Source organism: Pleurodeles waltl, chromosome 1_2 (assembly GCF_031143425.1).
Source record: "Pleurodeles waltl isolate 20211129_DDA chromosome 1_2, aPleWal1.hap1.20221129, whole genome shotgun sequence".
Taxonomy (NCBI): Eukaryota; Metazoa; Chordata; class Amphibia; order Caudata; family Salamandridae; genus Pleurodeles; species Pleurodeles waltl.
Window position 1 is genome coordinate 511,862,015 of NC_090437.1, and position 20,969 is coordinate 511,882,983.

The following is a 20,969-nucleotide window of genomic DNA, read 5'->3' on the forward strand; positions in this document are numbered from 1 at the left end:
TTCCTGCTGAGGCAGCACTGGCAGAAGTGTTGTCATCATGGAACTGTTGTAATTCCTGCAAGACAGTGACACGTTCTTTTATGTCAAAACATGTTTCTGCCATCGCCACGCCAGGACTACCGAGATCTGGAACATACATTTGAGTTCCAAACAGGCACTCATATGAAGTACGACCCCCCCCAGTGACCTTCTAGGCAGATTGTTAAGTGCTCTCTGGACTCCATACAGGTGATTAAGCCAACTATGACCCGTACCTAAGACTCTATTCTCATGTCTTTGTTGGGAATTACTCGAATTCCCATGCCTGGTATTTTTACTTCGGCATCAAGGAAGCCTCCAATTCAGTAGGAATATTTAGCAGGATATGCTTTTGGATAGGGCGTGCCTTCAGCCGTGGCTTTCACAGCATGTCATCGTCTGGTTTTGTTCCAGAACGGGTTACTGCAGCAACAGCAGCCGTAGCTACTGCTGATTTGGCTGCTTCATCAGCCAGTGTATTTCCAGCTACATGTATTCCAACGTGCTGGTGTCCAAGTGTATGTACAACATGGACGCTTGATACTATTTCCTTCAGATCCACTACTTTCCCCCACAGAAGTCTGTGTTTAATGGTGTTGCCTTTAGAATCTCCTAACCCATTCTGGCATCAGTAATGCAGGTATTCATTGAAGGACTGGACACAGTAATACGAATCACAAACAATCATTGTTGGCTGTATAGGAGCCGTATGTTCTAGTGCCATCACCAGAGCCTTTAGCTCTGCTAGTTGTGCTGTGCAATCCTCTAAGGGTTGCGTGGATATATGCTGGGGACAAAATGTATTATCCTCAATGTAGCCACTTACAACTGCACAAGCAGCGGAGTATTGATGCTTTGTGCCTATTGCTAGTTGTGCTGAGCAATTGTTGTACATGACTCTTTGATACTGATCAATAGGCAACGTATTTGCCGGAACTGGGAATTCTAGCTCATAATGCAAAAATTCTTGTGTTTGTAATTTTGGGTCGAAAATGTAGTCTACATCAGTGGCTGTCAAAGACGTTGCCCATTGAATCCAACATGGATGTAATGCTTTAGCATTAGGAATGCTGGCTTTGGTAACGGCCTCAGGAGCTGGGATTGGAGATACAACAATAATGTGTTTATTCTGTGCTAGTGGTCTTTTTTTGATGACAGCAATCTGAACAGCAGTGAGTATTTTCTCAGTGGGAGCAAAGCGTTGTTCTGCTGCTGAATACAAATGAGATTTGTATGCAATCGGGACTGTCTTCCCCTCATTGAAAGTTACATAGGTGAAACCAATGGCACCAACAATTATTCTGATGACCAGATGCTTTTTGTTGTTGCTCGTGTGTAAGTGTTGTGCTGCAAGCATGTCTGTTTGCAATGCTCTGAGAATACGTGTGTGTTCAACTGCCCAAAATTTACTCGAAAAGTCAGGACGTATTAAGTCATATAAAGGTTTTATGCATGATGTGTAATCTGGAAGGTAAGTTCTGCCAACATTTTAAAAACCCAATAGGGATTGGAGTTTTTTTAATGGTATTTGGAGGTTGTGACTGCGCTCAGTTTTCCTAGAATTGAGGCGCTAGGCTCTTTCCTTCACTTGATAGCTCATATCCCAAAAACAGGATGCAAAGGAAGGCTATTTTTGTTTTCTTGAAGTTTAATTTATAGCCAAATTTGGCAAATCCCACAACAATGCGGGCTACCCGTCTTAGATGTTGCTGTAATTCATCATCCGTGAGATAGATATCATCTACATAGAACAATGCTTCAGGGTCAATGACTTGCAATATTGAAGTCACACGAGCCGTGAACTGTCCTGGACTGTTCTTGTACCCCTGGGGTAAACAACAGAATTTTTTCTGGGAGCAGAGTGCGTTGAAATTTGTTTAGTCTCTACTCTCAGGCGTTATATTTTGGCAGAAGAAACCACTGGAAATGTCCAGTGTTGCTTTGTATTTTTTGCGCACTATGTTGTTCATGAGTGCTGTGCGAGTTTTGTATGGCATATGTGCATGTCGGAATGTTTAAATGTACGCATGGTCCGGTTTAGCTACTGGGAATAAGGGATTATTAATTGGTGAGACGAAGGGTTCAATTACTCCCTGGTACTGCAGTTGTGTGAGTATTTCCCTCATTGCATCATGTTTGTTTGGATATTGGGGTAGTGGTTGAGGTTGAATTTTAATAGGGATTACATGACAGGGGGAATTTTTATCCCACCCTACGTGGTTGCGATATAACGAGGGTGCCTGCGCCAATGCCCAATTGTTGGAAAATGGGTTATTGGTAGGGCAGGTAGGTACCTACACCTAGCAACAAGCCACTAACCTCCACATAGGTACAGTTAGGTCTCAGTAAATTAATCCCAGCTCTACCCTTGGTAGCTTGGCATCGAGCGTCAAGGCTTAACTTAGGAGACAAAGTGTAAAGCATTCAAATATCACAAAACAGTAATTAAATAAAACACAGGAAACAGTTTAAAAATCCAAAACCAATTTATAAAGATAGCTTATATTTTTATCTTTAAAATGACACAAAAACGATTAAAATCGGTTCAGGGGAACCGGAGATATGAATTTTTAAAGTATTATTATTTTCTAGCGCTTAGAAACAAAAAGCGCCAATCGGGTCATCTGGTTGCACCTGGACCGGGGCAAAGTCAAACTTTCAGGCCGACCGCGATGGAGCCCTGCTCGGCTACAAGTCGCGGGAGGCCTCGGTTAAAAAGTTACCTTCTGACTTAGTCTCTTTTTTGATGTTTTTCTTCCCCGGGACGAACCCGCCAGTTGGATCCGACCTCCTGGAGCCCTTGTCCGGATACGCGAAGTCGGTTTCCTCGGTGGTGATTTTTACCTTCGGACTTAGTTGTTTTTTCGAGATGAAAATCCTTCGACCGGGGTAAACCTGGATCTTGATCCGACGTCCGTGGAGCCCTTCTCGGATACGATGGCTGGAAGGTCCCGGTCAACTTTTTACGTTCGGACTTAGTCTCTTTTTTGGATGTTTTTCTTTACCGGGACGAACCACGAAGTCAGGCCGGGTCGCGGTTGAGGCAAGCCGGCTAGAATTTCCGCGTCGGGTCGGTCACTTTATGGAGCTTTTTAAAAAAAATTCTCCAATCTTTTCCAAACTTCTGGGGCTTCACCCAGATGTTCTTTTAAGGTTCTTTTGGGGTCCACAGCTCACCCCAAGGGTCCAGAAGTTCTGTGATGGTCCTTGGGAGGTGCGGACTTCAACTCCCAGAATGCACCTGCGCAAACTCCTTTTTGGCCACTGGACAGTGGTCAGCTGGTCGCTTTCTTCAGGAGTTGGTGCAGGGGACTCTGGTTAGCAATTTTTCACCTGTAGCAAACAGGGAGTCCCTCCTTGAACCAGTTGAAGCCAGGCAAAGTCCTTCTTGTGGTGAAGCCCAAGTGTGCAGCTGGTGCAGTCCTTCTGAGTGCAGGTTCCAGGTGCAGGCCAGGGGTCCAGCAGGGCAGTCCTTCTTCTTCTTTAGTTCCTTTCTTGTTGAATTCTGGAGGGGATCTGAGGTGTGGGTGCAGGTCTGCCAGTTTTATCCTTGCTCCTGGGTGAAAAGCAGGGGGGCCCTGGTTCTCCAATCAGGGACAGGGTCGTCCCCCTGTGATGACCACTTCCTGGGAAGTGTGGCAAAAATCCATCCCAGAAGGCAGCAGTCTCTAAAAATCCAACATGGATGAATCTGATTTTTGGAGGTTACATCTGGCTGAGCCCACCCACTGGTGTGGCTAAAAATCATAAACACACCCCTCTCCTGCCCTCTCCTAATCTAATCAAGGGGGCACCTAATTGTCTGGGGTTGCAGGATGTGGGGGTGTTGCTGGGTGCTGCAAATGTCCTTCTCTGCCTTTGAAGACCAGTTTGGCAGCCCTCCCCCTTCCTGCCTCACCATCTGCTGAGGGGAGATTCTCTCCCCCAAGCACATTCCTTTGTGTGAAGCCAGGCCACTTCACACCTCATCAAGGCAGCCTGGCAGAAGCTGCTGCAGGCTGGCCAATCAGAGCACAGCAGCAAAAACAATGCAGAGCTGAAATTGGCAACTTTTTAGGTAAAGTCTAAACTTTTTACCTGAACAAGTTATATTAAATCCAACAACTGAAAGTTGTGGGATTTATTACAACAATTAATTTGATACCAAATTCTTGGTATGTAACATTTAAGGAGACTTTAAAATTTAAAATAAAGTCTGCCCATTCTAGCCTATGAAGGCCATTTACTTCCATGAGGGAAAAACGAATTTGGCTGTTTTTACCTCACCAGGGCTTATAAATCTATTTTTATAAAGTCCCTGCTTATAGTTACATGGCACCCAGCCCTAGGGGCACATAGGGCACACCTTAGGGGTGACTTATATGTAAAAATAAGGTTGTTTAAGACTTTGGAAGTACCTTTAATTCCAAAGTCGAATTTGCATATAACTTTAATTTAAAAGCAGCCAGCAAAGCAGGCTTGCTTTTAAAATGACACTGGGCACCTCAGCAATGCACCTAGGTGTGCACCACCTATGCTGTGGTCCCTAAACCTACATGCCCTACCATATACTAGGGACTTATAGGTAGGTTAACTTAGCCAATTATAATTAGCCTAATTTGCATATCCATTTTACACAGAGCACAGGCCCTGGGACTGGTTAGCAGTACCCAGGGCACCTTTAAAGTCAGGAAAACACCAGCAAAAAGTGGAAAATGGGGGCAAAAAGTTATGGGGCCTCTGCAATCAGCCCTGTTTTCTCACACCAATCAATAGCATAGGATTCTGCGGGCTCATCAGGAACAAGAGGCGAGAAAGAATGTTTAATAACATCTTCCCCATATGGGCAAGCATGGACAAATTTAGGTGGCCAATCCCTTTTGGCCAATAGAATATCATATGTTTACGACGCAGTCCCAAAAGATTGTGTCAATTGTGCGCTGAATGTCTCCTAGCTGTAACGTTACTTTGTACACCCTATCAGGCGTGGAGACACGCATGTCCGCAGTTTCTACTTGGAGGAAGTCATAAGTTGCTTTCACCTCCAGATGCTCTAGAAGATTCCGGCAAACTATTGTGACCTCTGCTGCGCAGTCTAATAGCGCTAATGACCACTTCTTGTTCAATAGAGTACTCTTCTTGAGTGGCATGACGAACTGCAACTGCTGCCACTTTTTTCTTTTTGAATTGGGGTTTTTGTTGGGGAAGTTTCTCTTCTTTTTTAACAGAAACCTCTGTTGAACGTTGCGATTCCTGTCTCGGTTTTCACATACTCAGTTCTTCGCTCTGATCGCCCACCTCTCTCACTGCGTTTTTCTGGTGAGTCCTGAAAGGAACGAGATTGGCGTGTATAAGTATATTGATATCTGTTAGGTGTTTTTATATTATCTCTATTTCCTGAGATTATATCTATTCTGTGGGGTCTCCATATGTGGCGATTCTCCCCTTTCTTTTTTAGGTGTTTGTTATTTTTTATCCCAGCGTTTCTTAGTACTCTCAGGAGCTTGCTTGGTAGAATCTTTATTAGATTTACCCTGGAATTGTGGTTTGGTATAATTAAAATTAATTGCAAGAAACACTGACTTTTGACCTCCGTCTGTGAATACAGCAAATGTGACATAAGAACAAGATTTAAAGGCCCCTCCACTTTTCAACTGAACAGAACACCTGTTCAGTGTGAACTTGCCAGAAGGGACGAGTAAGCATTAAAAATAGCTCCACCTGGTCAAATAAGTCTCGCCAATGTGAGTGATCGAGTGGAATTTCCAAGCCCTGTACCTCGAACGGCTTGTGATCTGACAAGAACCCTGAAGGACATGATCCCTCTTGCACCCAGGACAAAGACGTGGACTTCAATGGTCAGTTGGTTGACACAGTGTGTGACAAAAGGGCAGAGGGCTTTTCCTAGAAGTACCCAGTTGACCAGTGGCAACTGCACATGGACTGGACCCTGCTATTGGCCTCTGCCTAATATCCGGCAAGTCTCAAAGTGCCTCTCCCTAAGGTCCAGGGGGCCTTAGAATTGTACTCATGGGGTTGACTGGGACTTAAAAGAATGGGTCAGAAAGTAAAATATTTGGCCGGGACAAACTACACCTAGGTCCCTGTCTACAGCAACCGTTGACTATCATTGGCACTTTACTGTTCACTCGCACTATGTCCACTTGAGACTTTAAATATTCATATCTACAGTTCCCCTTACTGGATTTTTGTCATTTTTGTGTAATTTGATTATGTTTTACTCTATTATTCTATCTTGTTTCTAATTTGGTTTGTGATTTTTCCTGTTTGGTACTGCATAATTACCTTACATGTTGCCCCAAGTTAAGCCTTTCTGCTCTGTGCCATAGCTACCAAGGTGATCAGCTCAGGTTAATTCCACGACTTTGAGAGTCCACCCTGACAGAAGATGTAGTAATTTTGTGAGGTAGGTAGTAACCCACCCCAAAAAATAATCAAATTTCTTACAGAAGCATAAGCTAATTGAGGTGATGAATGAGCAAATGCTATGAAGGAGGAAGAGATATTACTGCTAATACTGGACTTGCCACTAACATCCATTTTTCTCAACTATTCTGTTCTGCTCACTCTCATTTTCAAATAGTTGGAAATCAGATATTTACAGCTACAAGCTGTGGAAAGGGGTTTCTGGGGGAGACAGGATATACCAGCACATGTATTTTGTATTTATAGAGTGCAGACAAACATGAAGGTACCTTTTGCACAAGTTGTTAAACTTACAAATGTATTTATATTTATAGAGCAAGTTCTGGCCATAGCATTGAAGCGCTAACCAGCGAGAGGAACAAACCAGTGCAATGAGATAACAAACAGGGGCAGGTTATTGGGCAAAAAGCCAAGTTTTAAGCTGTTTCTGGGAATGGCAAAAAAAGCTTCCACCTTCCTAATATGTAAAGGAAGAGAATTCCACAACTTAGCTGTTGCAACCGAAAATGCATTGACACCCAATTTGGTTTTTCTACAGCGGGGGACAAGGATCTCAAACAATGGCTAGGCGTATACCACCCTAGTGTGGAGCAAAGATATCCGGAGCCATGGGAATGCAATCCCTATAAGTAATACAAAGAGCCTCAAAGGAAATACTCTTTCCAATGGGCAGCCAATGTAGCTTTATGAGACTCTTGCTAGCAGATGCCGCCCTAGGGAGATCCAACACTAGGCGAGCTGCAGCGTTCTGCAGGAGTTGTAACTTATGTAGAGAGCCTCGATTAATATTCAACAATATCGCATTGCAGTAGTCGAATCTGGACATAACCAGAGCAAGTACAACAGAAGTCCTAAGATCCTTAGGGAGAAAGGGTAACATTTTCTCAAGGGTTTTGATCATCCAAAAACAGATTTCGATGGTTTGATTAACCTGTAAATCAAAAGTCAAGGAGCTATTGAACAATATCCCTAAATATTTGGCTATAGGTAATGAAGAGGACAAAACCCCACAGGATTGCGGACACCAGCCTAATGTTCAAAATAGGGGCATGTACATGGTACACCACTGATGAAGCCTTGGCTTGGAATGAGCCTGAAGTCTTCAAGGAACTTGAACTCCTCCAATTTCCTAGGTTTTGGAAAATGAAATGTAATTGACCTGATAAAAGATTCCTTAGCAACTTTATTGCATAAACCAACACAATCATAAAAGAACAAGCAAATGTTCAGAAACGTTGAAGGGCTTTCCCATTTCCAGCAACCACCTCAACAGTGGAGACATTTATTTTGTCCAACACTTACTCAGTCAAAGAAGCAACAAGGTCCAGGCTGAAAAATGAGGAAAATTTCACAATTGGAAGAACGTTCTGTTACCGCTGAGTTGGCTATTATCTTGCTATAAAAGTACTTCCCACCTTGAGCCAAAATCGGTCATCCAACAGAATACACTAGAAGGAACTCTCAACATGCACCTGAATGACCTAGATACATCAAGTAGATGGCTAGGTTGGTACTCAAGAGACCTTGCAATCTAGAAACCAACAAACACATTTATTTGCTGAGAAATGTGCTAGATCAAGTCTCCTAAATCATGGATAAGCAGTTGGGAAGGGCCATTGATCATAATTCTTCAACACCAAAATTATATACCCAAAGGTCAATATATAAGTAGCAGCTACATAATTGAGAATAAAATCAGAGTAGAATACCTCATCAGAAGCACAAACAGACTTTGATTTCTGATGGTACTGTCAAAACAATGTGGAAAGTCATTGGAATGCCAAAAGCCCTACAAGTATATGCACTGGCAGCATTAACACAATTTAAATACAAGATTCATAATGCAGATGTCATAAAATTATAGTTTTCAAGAATGCCCATTTTCTTTACAGCTAAATAAGAGAGGTATTACTTAACCTGGCTCGTGCACAGCAATATATGAAAAGAAAAGACACACTTATAACAAAAAAAATAATGGAACATAATGAAAAGATTAATTAGTACCATTGTCTTCCTTTTTAAACCCACAGCCAGACGTGGCGTAGGACGGCTTATGGGGTTCAAGTCACTTTTACTTGATGAAGGCAGCTCTGGTTTCCCACTTGGTTCTCTTGAAGCATTATTAAGATTTTTTTGTGCTTCAACTGTGATTAGATACCGGTCACTTTCCAGGTCATCTCCAGGACAAAGCTACAAGCAAAAGAATGATTCATGTAAAATAACAACCATACAATGTTTCATCCAGATGCTTTACAGGCAATCCATGATACAATAGTTGTTACACAGCATATTCAAAAATAGTGTCTAACATTTCAGAAAAAATATGGGGTAATAACGGCAAGACCTAAGAAAAAACGTAACATTATACACTCCTAATATTTCTACGTTTCAGTGGGAATGTGGCTCATTTAAAGATTTATCAAAAGGTAAAGCGGTCTATAATCATTGGTTTCATAATTAATAACAGTCTAGCATTCAAATTAATTTAGTACCAAAAGGTTTGACTCTACAAGTTTATTTGCCTATTGGTATCTACGGTCATTGTGTATTTAACAGATGTTATATCTGATGTTTTCACTGACAATAAATGGTGGTTCTTTGGCAGAGTAGGTGTTGGGTTTAAAGTCAAATTCCCCTCTCTCAACTGACTGAATTAAATGGCTATCAGATGGCTGTATCTTAGAAAGTCTATACCATGGATGAAAGCAGCGTTAGGCATCTGGATTTATTACAAAACTCTAAACAGCGTAAAGACCCGTTTCCAAGAGTGGCTTTGCAAGATTCTTGCATGGCCTCACTATAGCATGTTATCTCTGAACTCTTGTCTCAAAACTACAACTCAAAATCCCCAGTGAGACGTTCCTTCTGAAATCTTTGAAACTTTAATGCATTTGGACAACCCTGACTGTGCTGGTTTCTCAATTGCTAAAACCTTTGAATAGGCCAGCATATCAAGTACGTAATGAGACAAACACATGATCTACGGTTGCATTTCAACTGTTCCACTGGTGCTCTCTGAACCCTCGACTGAGTACTATTTTGTCCATTTCTCTCTAAGTCCTGCCTTGCTTCAGATTTTGTCCCATACTCATTTTAACTGTAGGCTTTAGATTTTTTTTAAATTCTGAGCGTAGCTCTGCTTCACTTATGATTTATCTTTTTACAGTCTTTGACAAAGGAGTTTGCAGATTTAGATTTTTCTTTGATTCTTATATTTCTGATTTTAGCCTGTTCTAAAATGTTGCATTGTTTTAACGTTGATTGTCCTGGACCTTCTGCTGTCGTCCAGAATTTGTAACGCTGTGCTTTATAAAACGAGTTTCTGCATGGACCCTACTTTCCATGCCATTGCCTGCATTACAAGGAGTATCCCCTCTGTGCTTTTTCAGCTCTGCCTGAAGTTTTACTTCTTTCTAATCTATAGAAAAGTTGCAAGTGCAGTCTCATGCCTTGTACATGCAAGATAATATGCACCTCAGACATTTTGATTTTAGCCAGATCATCTTTTGCTATTTATAATTTCGCAATATTTATATGAAACCCTTAGTCATTATTCCTCAATGGCCTTCTTACGTAGATCCAACCGCCTGGTCTCCAAACATAAAAAAAACTACGGCAGCAAATCTCTGAAACATCAATGTCCTTCTCACTTCGATTGTAAGTGAAGCTTATCTGACTCATTTCATCAATCTCCTGTCAATTTTGTACATGTTGGCTGTTTCATACAATTGTCTTTTTCAACAGGACACAAACTCTCAGGGAGATCCAAAGACATGTCTGGCACCATGATTTTGCAGGCACTGGTGTTTGTGTATCCATTTTTGAAGAAGGCCGAAGTCGATAGTGCTGCAGTAATAACATCTCAAAGAATTAGGGGTATAAAATGTGCGTAATTTCTGGCAAATTACACACAACTGTATAAGAGGCACAATCGGGCATTTTACTTTAAACTTTAGTGTGAAATGCGTCCTTGTTTCCATTTTGGGTGCAAGGAAGCCTTCTGCTCTAAAGTATACCACTACACTGCACATAATGCGAACAGCCGATGATCGTGTTTTGTTTGTTAGTATTGTTCCCATGCTCCAGGTGTAATTTCACGCATTTCCTGTAACAAGCTAAACTATTTAACAACAGTATCTCTATCACTCTTGACTCGACGGCCCCATTGAAAGCCTCTTCATTCCACGGACTCTCAGCTATCTGGTTCAATGATGAGCTTCTGACTGAAAAGAAATTGTGCGAGCGGCTTGAGCGCAAATGGTGAAAGAACTATTTGTGCTCAGACAGACATAAGTATATTGTAGCTACTAAACAACGCCAAGCCTTGCTTCAAGCAGGAAGCAGCAACTATTTGTCCAAACGTATCCTCAGAGCCCCCTACATTTACAGGGAAATGTTTAGTATGATTAAGAAATGTACTGCCCCATCAGCCTGAGGTACCAAAGCACTCCCTCACTAGAGCTATGTCAGAATATCTCCCATTTCTTTCAAGAAAAAAATTGACAAACTCCTGACAATAACATCTATTACTCGCAAACTTAATAACGCAATCTACGTGTCTCCTCAAAGATTCATAGAAGCCACTATGGCCAGGATAATGGAAGCTATGAGAATTATCAAATCGGGACGCTGTTTAGATCCCTGTCCAGCATACTTCTTTAAAATGTCACAGAATGTATGCCCTATTTTGGCTGACATCATTAATGATTCACTCACCAAAGTACAAGTGCCAGACATATGGAAATGTGGCCTGGTCAAACCACTGCTGACCCCTCTGTTCCATTTAATTTTTCGCCCAAAATCACTCCTCTCATTTCCTGATAAAATCAGCGAAATAGTGGTCAGTTTTCCACCCACTTCATGGCACTTAAGCGGTCCTACTTTCGATTGTCCATGACTTTTGCCTAACATTGAACAAGCAAAGCCAAACTCATCTTGCTTGACTTGAGAGCGGTTTTCAACACAGTTTCACATCACACACTCCATCGCCTTTAAAATTGGTAAACGTCACCTAGCTCTGGTATGGGTCTCCTCTTTCTTGGCTAACCGTGCTCACGCTTTAGAACTGGTGAGGAGGATAAGCCTAGAGTCCCACTCTCTTCTTGCTTCCTTAAGCACTTCTAAGTCATTACTATGATTTCTCTTTCATGACATGTGTTGATGACACTCAACTGGTCATCAGTTTCCATGACAACTTTCTTGACACCCAAACTCAAGTTAAAGAATGAATGAGTGAAGTTGCCATTTGGAAGACATCTCACATCTACTGCACTCAATTTTACAAGTGACAAGACAGAGGCTCTCATTCTTAAAAACGATCCTACTCTGTCTACATGGCTGGTGGCATTACTCCCATACCATCGACCTCTGTTCGTAATCTTGGTGTGCAGAGTGACAAATCTCTGACCTTCAAACAGCACATCAATAAAATCACAGCCACTTGCTTCCTTCTTATCACAACCCTTAGAAAAGTTCTGATCTTCCTACCTTAAATTTCTCATCAACTTGTAGTCTGGTCCCTTATTCTGTTGCAACTCGACTTTTGCAACACATTTTTACTAGGGGCCCCTTTTGGAATTTCAAACCAGCTTCTGCTCGTCCAAAACAATGCAGCTAGGCTTATCTTAGGTCTTCCTTGCAGAGCACATATCTCTAAGCACCTTGCTGCACTCAATTGGCTGCCTATTTGGAAGGGCATCTTGTTCAAAGCCATGTGCTTCTGCCAAAGAGCCATTTACAAGACCGGACCATGCTATCTTCAAGGCACATCTTTACCCAATGGACTATCTAGCAACACATTTCTATTCCAAAGGATCAGACTATACGAATCCAGAGCAATTGTTAGCTCTTTTTCATTCTTGGTTACTAACTTCCCCTCTGCCTTCAATCATCTCTAGTTCTGATAAAAACACTCAAAACCTTCTTATTCTTAGCCAGATAATTCTTGCTTGATTTGCCTGTCCATCCACTCCCCCCACCACTGTCTGAATACCATATAAGGTAATGCGTTCTTGATGCTAATAAAACAAATAAACTAACAAATAAAAAAACAAGCGTAATGTGAAATGCTAGAAATTACACAAGATTACACTAGCATAAGCAGAGGTTTTTGCCTGGGCCCAAAAAGGACCATTGAACATAACAGGATTTCTAAATGGGAGAAAGAAAAGAGAAGCAGTGGTTAATGGATACATTTTAATTCTGTATGTTCTGCTGATATGGGGAACAAAAGATAATGTATAATCTAATTTTTTTTTTTTTTTAAACTTTATGGCAAGGGCGTCTAGGGTAGAAACAGGAGGGCCGGATCTATGCCACATTTTCAGGCTATCCATATAAAATAAATTTATGTACAATGTCTATGGAAATATTTTGCATAGTCAGTTGATATCCTTAAAACTAATTATGGTTCCAACTGTCCTGGATACCTATGTTTTAGAGACAGATACAGGATGGGCTAAAAAAACAAAACAAAAAAAAAAGGCACAAAACAGGTTACATGCAATATTTCACAGTTACGAGAATTTTTAATGTAGATCATCCAGTCTGAGCCAATTTGGTGCACAATTAGACGGCAATAAGAAACAATACGTACAATGACAAGCAAAGTGACACCGGATTCACAGACTTATGATTGCCACACTAACATAATCAAAGCTATCTGCATCAAGGTATAAGTTTATTTTTCCACATCTGATTGAGGTTGATATAGGTTCTATATAGGACTTGAATAGCATTGTCAAACGTTTGAATCTTCAGGGTGGCACCATACCACTTTTCTGGGAGTCGAGAAGAAGGTGCTTTAGTTTGACCAAACATGGAAACAAATTGGCAAAGTCTTAACTTGTGTTTCCTTGAAAAACATCTATCTTGTAAAAGTGAGAAATGAACTGCCTAATCTAGTTAACTGAAGCCATAACTTTCGTATTGCTGAATGGACGAGAAAGATTGTGGGGAAGGAGGTGGCAGCTAGCCTGGCTATAAATCAGCATTATGATATTGGAATCCCCAGTGCAAGCTTCGTTTTTCTGCCCCTTTGGTCACTGTGACCTGCCACAGGATCGTGAGGACCCATGCATGTGAGAAGGAAGGCAGTTACGTCCCCTCCAATTGAAGTCTGCGTTTTACGATGATTCTTACTCTGTCAAGTGCTGAAGGTGAGAAATGGGTGCACAAACACTGGCAATGCCCTTGTCAGGAAGTTGTGAGCGTGAGGAGGCTAGGGAATTATTGACTGTTTCCCATTTGTACAAGCATATGGGAGGAGTTGGTGATGACCCCACAGGAGATCAACAAGCAAGTTTGGCTAGAAAGAGTAAGAGAAGGTGGGAACACGGATTATATGCTCATGAGGATCATCTGCTGTTGGACATGGTAAAGGGGGCAAAGCGATCACAATTTACATCGGAATACTGGCTGCCAATGTTGTCTTCACCTCATATAACACTATGGGCAAATATGACTTTTTAGATCTACCACTAAGTACAGTGATCAGCAAAATCCTACAGAAATGGATTGTGTTGACCAGCCCAAGATGCCTTGAAGAGAGAATCTTCTTCTATCTGCTATTTGGAGCAATACAAAGTGCCTCCAATATGGCGACTGAAGTTACATCAAAGGAGAGAGAATTACCGTCTTGGTTCAAAAAGTGTAGGTAAGTTACGAGAAAGTCCTGAAGCATCATGTGCCTGTAAAAGAGATCACCTCTAAAGTGACGGATTCTCGTGGTGAGCAGGAATAATTCAGGACATTTCAAACATTATGCAGTTTCACACTAAGGTTGAGAGACTTCAAAAGGACTACAATATCCACTCTGTGGAGTTATCTGCCTTTCAACAGAAAACGGCCTGAAGAAGTTCTGTGATGATTCATGGGGATGGTTCTCAGCCTCTCGAGACACAGTGTTGAAAAAAACATAAAGTAACGACTGCTCACAAAATACCTCTCTCCGGAAGTTTGAAAGGTAAGTGAGGCTTGATGAAGCTGTAATAAGCTGATAAGATAAAGTGGTCCTTCAAGCAGGAAATAAAGAACAAAATCAGTTATTTGCAACAATGAAGCGATACTGATGTTTACGGACCTTATCTGAGGCAGGAGATGTTCTCAATTAAACAAGACTTTACTAAACTGCCTCAGGAGGCCTTGATTTGTCATCGGGCGAAACTGAAGGCAGGCCATGGGGGGGGGAAGGTGCATTTATTTTCTAAATCAGAAGCAACTCTGTGTTTTAGCACAAGATGCACAATGAAACAAAATCTAAGGGACATGCATATCAAGTTTGACATACTTGCCCATAAACATAATGTGACACATTCTCACATGCTACTTGATGCTGTGCAATGGTGTGAATCATTTTAATGGCAAAGACTGCTGAGGTGGGCTCCAACATCCTTCCTGCCATCTACTTATTTTGGGCACATAAGAACAATGCGTCTTCATGGTGTGACTGCACTCCAAGGTTAGCATGAGAACAGTGAGGCAGGTCAAGCACACCTGCATCAGGGATCTTCCTCAGCTTCATGCCAGGAATTCCAGACAACCACAGACCCCATTTCAAGAAGGCTTTTTCTGAAATAGGAAGATTAAGTTAAGCTCAACCAATATGGCCACCACAGCTTCTGCTACACAATGTCTTTCCAATTCCCTGCCACTGTGCATAAAAGGAGCATTGCAACATCCATTCTCTGTGTTGCCACACAAAATTTCATTTTTCAAAGAGTTCATCACCCCTTATTACAAATTTTGTCCTTTTTTTCCCTTTTCATCTTGGTACTCTGATACATTTGGTATTGTCAGCCCAGTCTTCCTTGTCAGTCTTGCCTCCTCATACGTTTCAAGTCTTTGCCTATCGATTACTCTGGAATCCATCCCTTATTTGTAGGCTTTTTTGGCCTTTAGGGTTTTCCTCCAATTCGAGAACTGTTCTCAGACACCAACAAGTAACAGCATTGTATTTATCATAGTAGCCACCGAAGAGAGAGACATTTATCTTGGGTAGCTGTTGATGAGGTTGGTGAATACTGTGTATGTAATTGTATTGTATTGTATTTATAAAGTGCTTACTACCCCTGACGAGACGTCAAATCATTTTTTCAGTGAGTAACACGCTACTCCGGAACCTAAAAAGGATTAGTGGAGGATTAGTATAGTGACGTTTGAGTTAATTCGAGCGGTGGAAACACGAGTCCGTTAGTTGGATTGAAAAGGATAATGGGAAGGGGGGGGGGGAGATAGAAGAGGGAATAGTCTAGAAATTTTTTATTGGGAGATCATAGTAATCATAGTAGTAAGATGAGGTTTGGGATGAGTATTAGGAGAGATGGTGGAGGGAAGAAACTCTCAAAATGGATTAGGGAGATCATAGTAGTAAAATTAGTTTTGGGATGAGTCGAAGGAGGAATAGGTGAGGTAAGAATTTAGAAGGGGTGTTTGGGAAACATAGTATTTAAATGAGGTTTGGGGTGAGCTAAAGACGGATAGAGGAGGAAAGAGTCTAGAAAGGGTTATTTTTTGCTCTATCAGTTTGCCTAGGAAAGGTCCATTGTGGTTGTTGTGGTCAAGCGTTCCAGGTTCGTTTTCTTTAATAATGGGCTTATGTATGTCTTTTTAGGTCTTTTGGAAAGATTCCTGTAGTTAAGGAATTACTGATGATTCTTATTACTGGTGCGGCATCAGAGGTAGTTCTAAGAATGTTCTTGTATATTTGAAGTGCTCAAGGGTCAGAAGGGCTGCTGAAAGGCCCGCTTTGCTTTGACAAGATCCATAAATTCAATTTGTGATATTTGTTTGAAGGACTGAAGCGGCTGGGTTAGTTTACTCTTGGAGGGGATTTTTGGAAATGGGTTGATGCTGGTGGTTTTCCTTTGTTTTAAATAGGCATCCAACAAGTCTACTTTGGTTGTGTGCTGATTTGCCAGTTTGCCCATGAATTTTTGAGTATTGGGGTGAGTTCTTTCTATGCATTTAGGTTTACAAAATTCTGTAAGAATTTAGAAAAATTCTTTATTTGTACATTTAGTATTTTGAATTCGGCCTGAACAGTAAGGTTCGGTTTTAGCTTTTTTGATAGGTGATTTCTAAATTCTGTTAAGTTTCTCTAGGTGAAGTTTGTCTTGATTGCTCTTTATTTCAAGCCAGGTGTGTTGCAGCTTTCTAATTTGCTGTTTTATCGCTTTTAGTTCTGTATTACTCCAAGGTGCCTGTTTACTTTTGTCCTGTTTTGTAGGGTATTAGGATATCAAAAGCTTCCTGTAGCCACTCAGTTTTTGAATGGAATGTATTGTGTTTAGATCTGTGTTTGATGTTAGTTGTGTTTCTTAGTATTCAAAATTGAGTTTGCTCCACGGTCAATAGGTGGATGCATGTAAGACGTGAGCTCTAGGTGTTACAGGTGTGTTGCTTGGTGGGGGTTTATGTTGGAAACCTGCCAATTGGTGGTCTGACCATGTGACTGGAGCAATCGTTTGAAAGGTAACTAGTTCTGGATTCTCAAAAGGACATCTAGGATGTGTCCAGCAATGTGTCTGGGTTTGTGGACAATCTGATGTGTGGTTCAGTGTGTCGAGGCCAGTGAAGATGGTTTTTGGATGGGGCATATTGGGATTGTCAAACCAAATGCATGGGTTGGAGGGTAGTGTTATCAGGTTTGAAACTGCGTCTGGAAATGTTGCATTGCTAGGTAGAGGTCTGTAAAGGAGAAGGACGTTACAGGAGGAAGTTGGTGTAGGGATGCATCTGGTGAAGAGGACTTCACGCTCTGGTATGGAAATGTTGTCAGCTTTAGTGAGATGTATTGTTTGCTTGAATATAACAGCTAGCCCACCTCCTCTTGGTCCTATACAATTTTGTTTGTTAGTTTGATAGCCTAGAGGAACGGCTTCATGAAACACTGGAACTGTCATCCCCCAGCCATGATTCATTTATGAAGAGCAAGTCAGGTTGTGTGTCAGAGACTAGGTCGTAGATGTGATGCTTGTTTTCAGAGAGTGATCAAGCATTTATTAATAGGCAGTTTAGAGACTGTGTTCAGGTAATGGTGTTGCTATGTTTTGCAGAAGACTGAGCAGTTTTTTGTTGTTTTTTTTTTTTTTACTTGGAGCAGGTATGTCATTAGTGCTGGCATTAGATGTATGAGGACAGCAATCGTATTGTTTTTCTATATTGCATTCCTCATCGAGCAGGCTTAAAAGGCATTTTGATAGGTCTCTATGTGTAGGTAGTAGAGACGGTGTTTGGGAGTGAGTTGGTGAGCGGAGTTGTTTTTATAGAGTAGGCTTGTGTAATAGACATGGAGATGTGAAGTTGTGAAGAGTGGCATGTTGTTTATTTTGTTTGCGTCTGTTTAAGGGGGAAGAGTACGAGTTAGGGGTGCTGGTGCAGCATGTGGGTCATGTTGTAATGCTCTGAATTGTGCAATGGATGAGCGCTGTTTGAATGAGAGTTGATGTGTTGGTGTATTTGTGTTAGGTGTGGGGGAAGAGAGAAAGGTTGGCAGTAAAGAAGGTTTAGGATGTGTATTATTTGTGCAGTCAGGCAGGTGGGAGTGTGTGTATGTTTCTAGTTTGTGATGGAAAGTATTACACAATAGTGTGTCTCTTATTTTGTTGTGCTGGTGTGTGTTATGTATTTTTGTTGCATAGCAAGAGAAGAAGATGGTGCAGTGGTTTTCTGAGAAGGTTATGCATGTTAAATATTGTTGGTGAGTGGAAGTTGAATGGTAAATGGGGAGGTAATGTGTTTTGGAAAAGAGTGTATGTTAGGATTGTTTGTGTTAGATTTGATAGCTGGAAGAGGTAATGTGTGGTGGAGTGTGAGGATTGTTTTGTTGTGTGTTTTTGGTAAAAAGAGGAGTATGGTGTTGGTGGATGAAATGATGTAGAGCGGAGTATGGGTTTGGTGGTGACAGAAAAGGGTCTGTTAGGAGCAAGGAGAGGGTAGAGCTGGTACTTTCTATGAAAAGGGAGTGTGTGTCTGGATGGTATAATGGTAGTATAATGGGGCTTTGTGTTGTGTTAGTAATGTGTCGATTTGTTAGTGGTACAGGACACAGTGGTGAGGAAGTGAAGGTGTCATTGTGCGGCAGGTAGGGTAGAAGGGTATATATGTGTGGGTTGTGGTGCTTTGGAGTGTTTTTTGAGGCAATGAAATGTGGTTAGGGTTTGTTTGTAGTATATGAATCGAGTGCATTTGATGTGAGTGTGTTAATATGTTTGTGGATGGGTTAGGGTTGGTGCTAGAGAATGGAAAAAAGGGCAGCATTTCTGGCTTTAGGCCCCACCTGAAACAGGCAGCTGCCTAGGCCTCTACGCCCTGAGCTCTCAGCTTAAAATAGCCCTATTGGTCACATGACACCATAGGAGACCAGGTCCTTACAACCAATCACAGCAGTCATCCTAGCAACCAATCAGAACCCTAGCCCTAAGTCCAATAGAAAACCTAGCCTCAAGAACCAGTCAGTGTCCAAAACCTAACAGCCAATCAGAATCCTAAGCCCCAAGTCCAATAAGAACCCAAGATATAGGAACCAATCAGTGCACAGATGCAACAATCAATAAGAAACTTATATAAGGGGCATGTGACCTTAAATATAGGTCCGGGGCCTGGGGGCAGGGAAGCTGCTCCTGGAGATCAGGATCTCCTTGGAGACAGACAGGCTCAATCCACACTTCGCAGGTCCAGGTTGTAATCCTGAAGCTAAGGCCCAAATCTAAGCCACTTAGTATACTGCTTTTCGCACACTTAAACTAATCACTTTTTTCTAGCCAAAAACGAGTGCTACATACACTTTCCAAACACAGCTTAAACCAAAACGCAGATGAAGCAGTCTTTTAAACACACTTTGCTTAGCTTCTGAGGGCGTACATTGCTTTTTTAACTTTAAAAAAAACAAACAGTGCGAGGGAGGCGGTCTTGCCCCTGCAGGCCTAAGCAAAGTACAGGGGAAACTAGGACACAAATTCAAACAGTCATGGGTGGAAAAACAGCGGTTTTCAAAATGAACCAAGAGTTCTATTTAACCAGCAGCGAGTAGAAAAACAGCAGTTTTTTTAATTTCAGAAATCCACAGCATAAGTCCCTGTTCTGAACATCTTTGTTGTTTGTTCGCTGGGCTGTTTAGGGCACTGAGAGGCTGGGGCTACAAGATGGGAGTGCCTGTCTTGGGGTTCCCTGCACAGACCTTAAAGGGCTTCTGCAGGTGTGAGAACAGGTGTGCTCAGGGTTGCTTATCTGGTACTTTGGAATCTTTTCTGTATTGTTTATAAAACGTTTCAAAACATTTGCATATTTTAAGACTGTTCGGGCCAAAAACAGTTTGACTCTTCTACTTCTGTGCTTCAGGTCATAATTTACGTTGATTATCCTATGATCGAGGAATGTTAAATTGGCTCAGAACAGACATCAACGTACACTACACAGTCTGGCAACAACCTAGACCACCAAGTAGATCAATTTGGGAATAGATCTGAAATACACAAAAATGTAAGGAAAAGCCTGGTTATCTATGCTTGGTAGAGATGCAATAACTGAGTATTTAATTAAAGCAGGAAAAAGTCCAGTTTCGATCAGCAGTTTATCAGCTACAAATCCCATTTCTGTTGAAAGTTGTCAAGCAAAGACTTGGAAGATATGAGCCAGAGTAGGACCACTAGGCTATCAGTAAGATTAGAAATGTCAGCGGTGGAGCAGAAAGGAGAACAAGACGGCTGTCTCTTGTGAGCTCCCGAAACTAGCTCCTTTCTGCTGCCCAGAGGGTGAAGAGGGATGCCTGCAGCTTGCTGAGGAAGATGCTGGTAGCAGTTGTTACCGTGCCTGATGGAGAGCCCTGCTAACGAGGTAAGTCCTATGCATCCCTCTCTCTCTTGGTCGAACACAGGCGGCTTTTATGGGCATGTACCACAGTAGTATTGTGGTGGTAATCCTGTGGCATTAAACATGTAGAGTGCACTGGGTGGAATGCACCAAGCACAATGATTCTAGAAACTTGGGAAAAGGGCAAGGCAAGACTTGTTTTTTCCCCACTGCTGCTTAACCAGGGCCACAACAAGTACCAAGATGGCATCGGGGTGCAGGTAGCAGCTGTAAATTAAGACGAGACCAGATCAGCTTCTATTTAGGCCGTCAAGTGCCTAATGGAACCCTATGCCGAAAGTCGGGCTGTTTAGAGTTTTGTCCCCATTGATGGTTGACCTGCTGTGATACTCAGTGTCCGCTGCAGCAAATGTGAAAGTCCCTTGTGGCATATTATAGTGACTCTCCAGCTGACTGTTTATTGGGAGTGGCCATGGCTGACCAGAGGCCAAAAGAGGATTTTTTTTTTTTAACCACACAAGGGTAGCTTCATGAAGGGGAAGAATGAAAAGTTGGTGGTGCTAACTGAGAAAGTGAGACTGAAACATGAGTTTGACTAATGTAGACTTTGCAAAAAAACACAACAGGCAAAGCAGTAGAGGGTAAACTGGAGGGTCGGTTGGGCAAAATGTTTTTCTCTGTTCTGTTTATTTTAGCATCATTTTGCTACTACAAAC

At 41.8% G+C, this 20,969-nt stretch overlaps 1 protein-coding gene across 1 annotated transcript in view; it reads right to left on the reverse strand.

Moving 5' to 3' along the window:
* Positions 1–20,969, reverse strand: part of ZGRF1 (zinc finger GRF-type containing 1) — a 554,924-nt gene that overhangs the window by 476,845 nt on the left and 57,110 nt on the right. Inside the window, exon 5 of the mRNA XM_069241594.1 lies at positions 8,449–8,634. Coding sequence (XP_069097695.1) covers positions 8,449–8,634 — 186 coding nt within the window. The remainder of the gene's footprint in view (positions 1–8,448; positions 8,635–20,969) is intronic.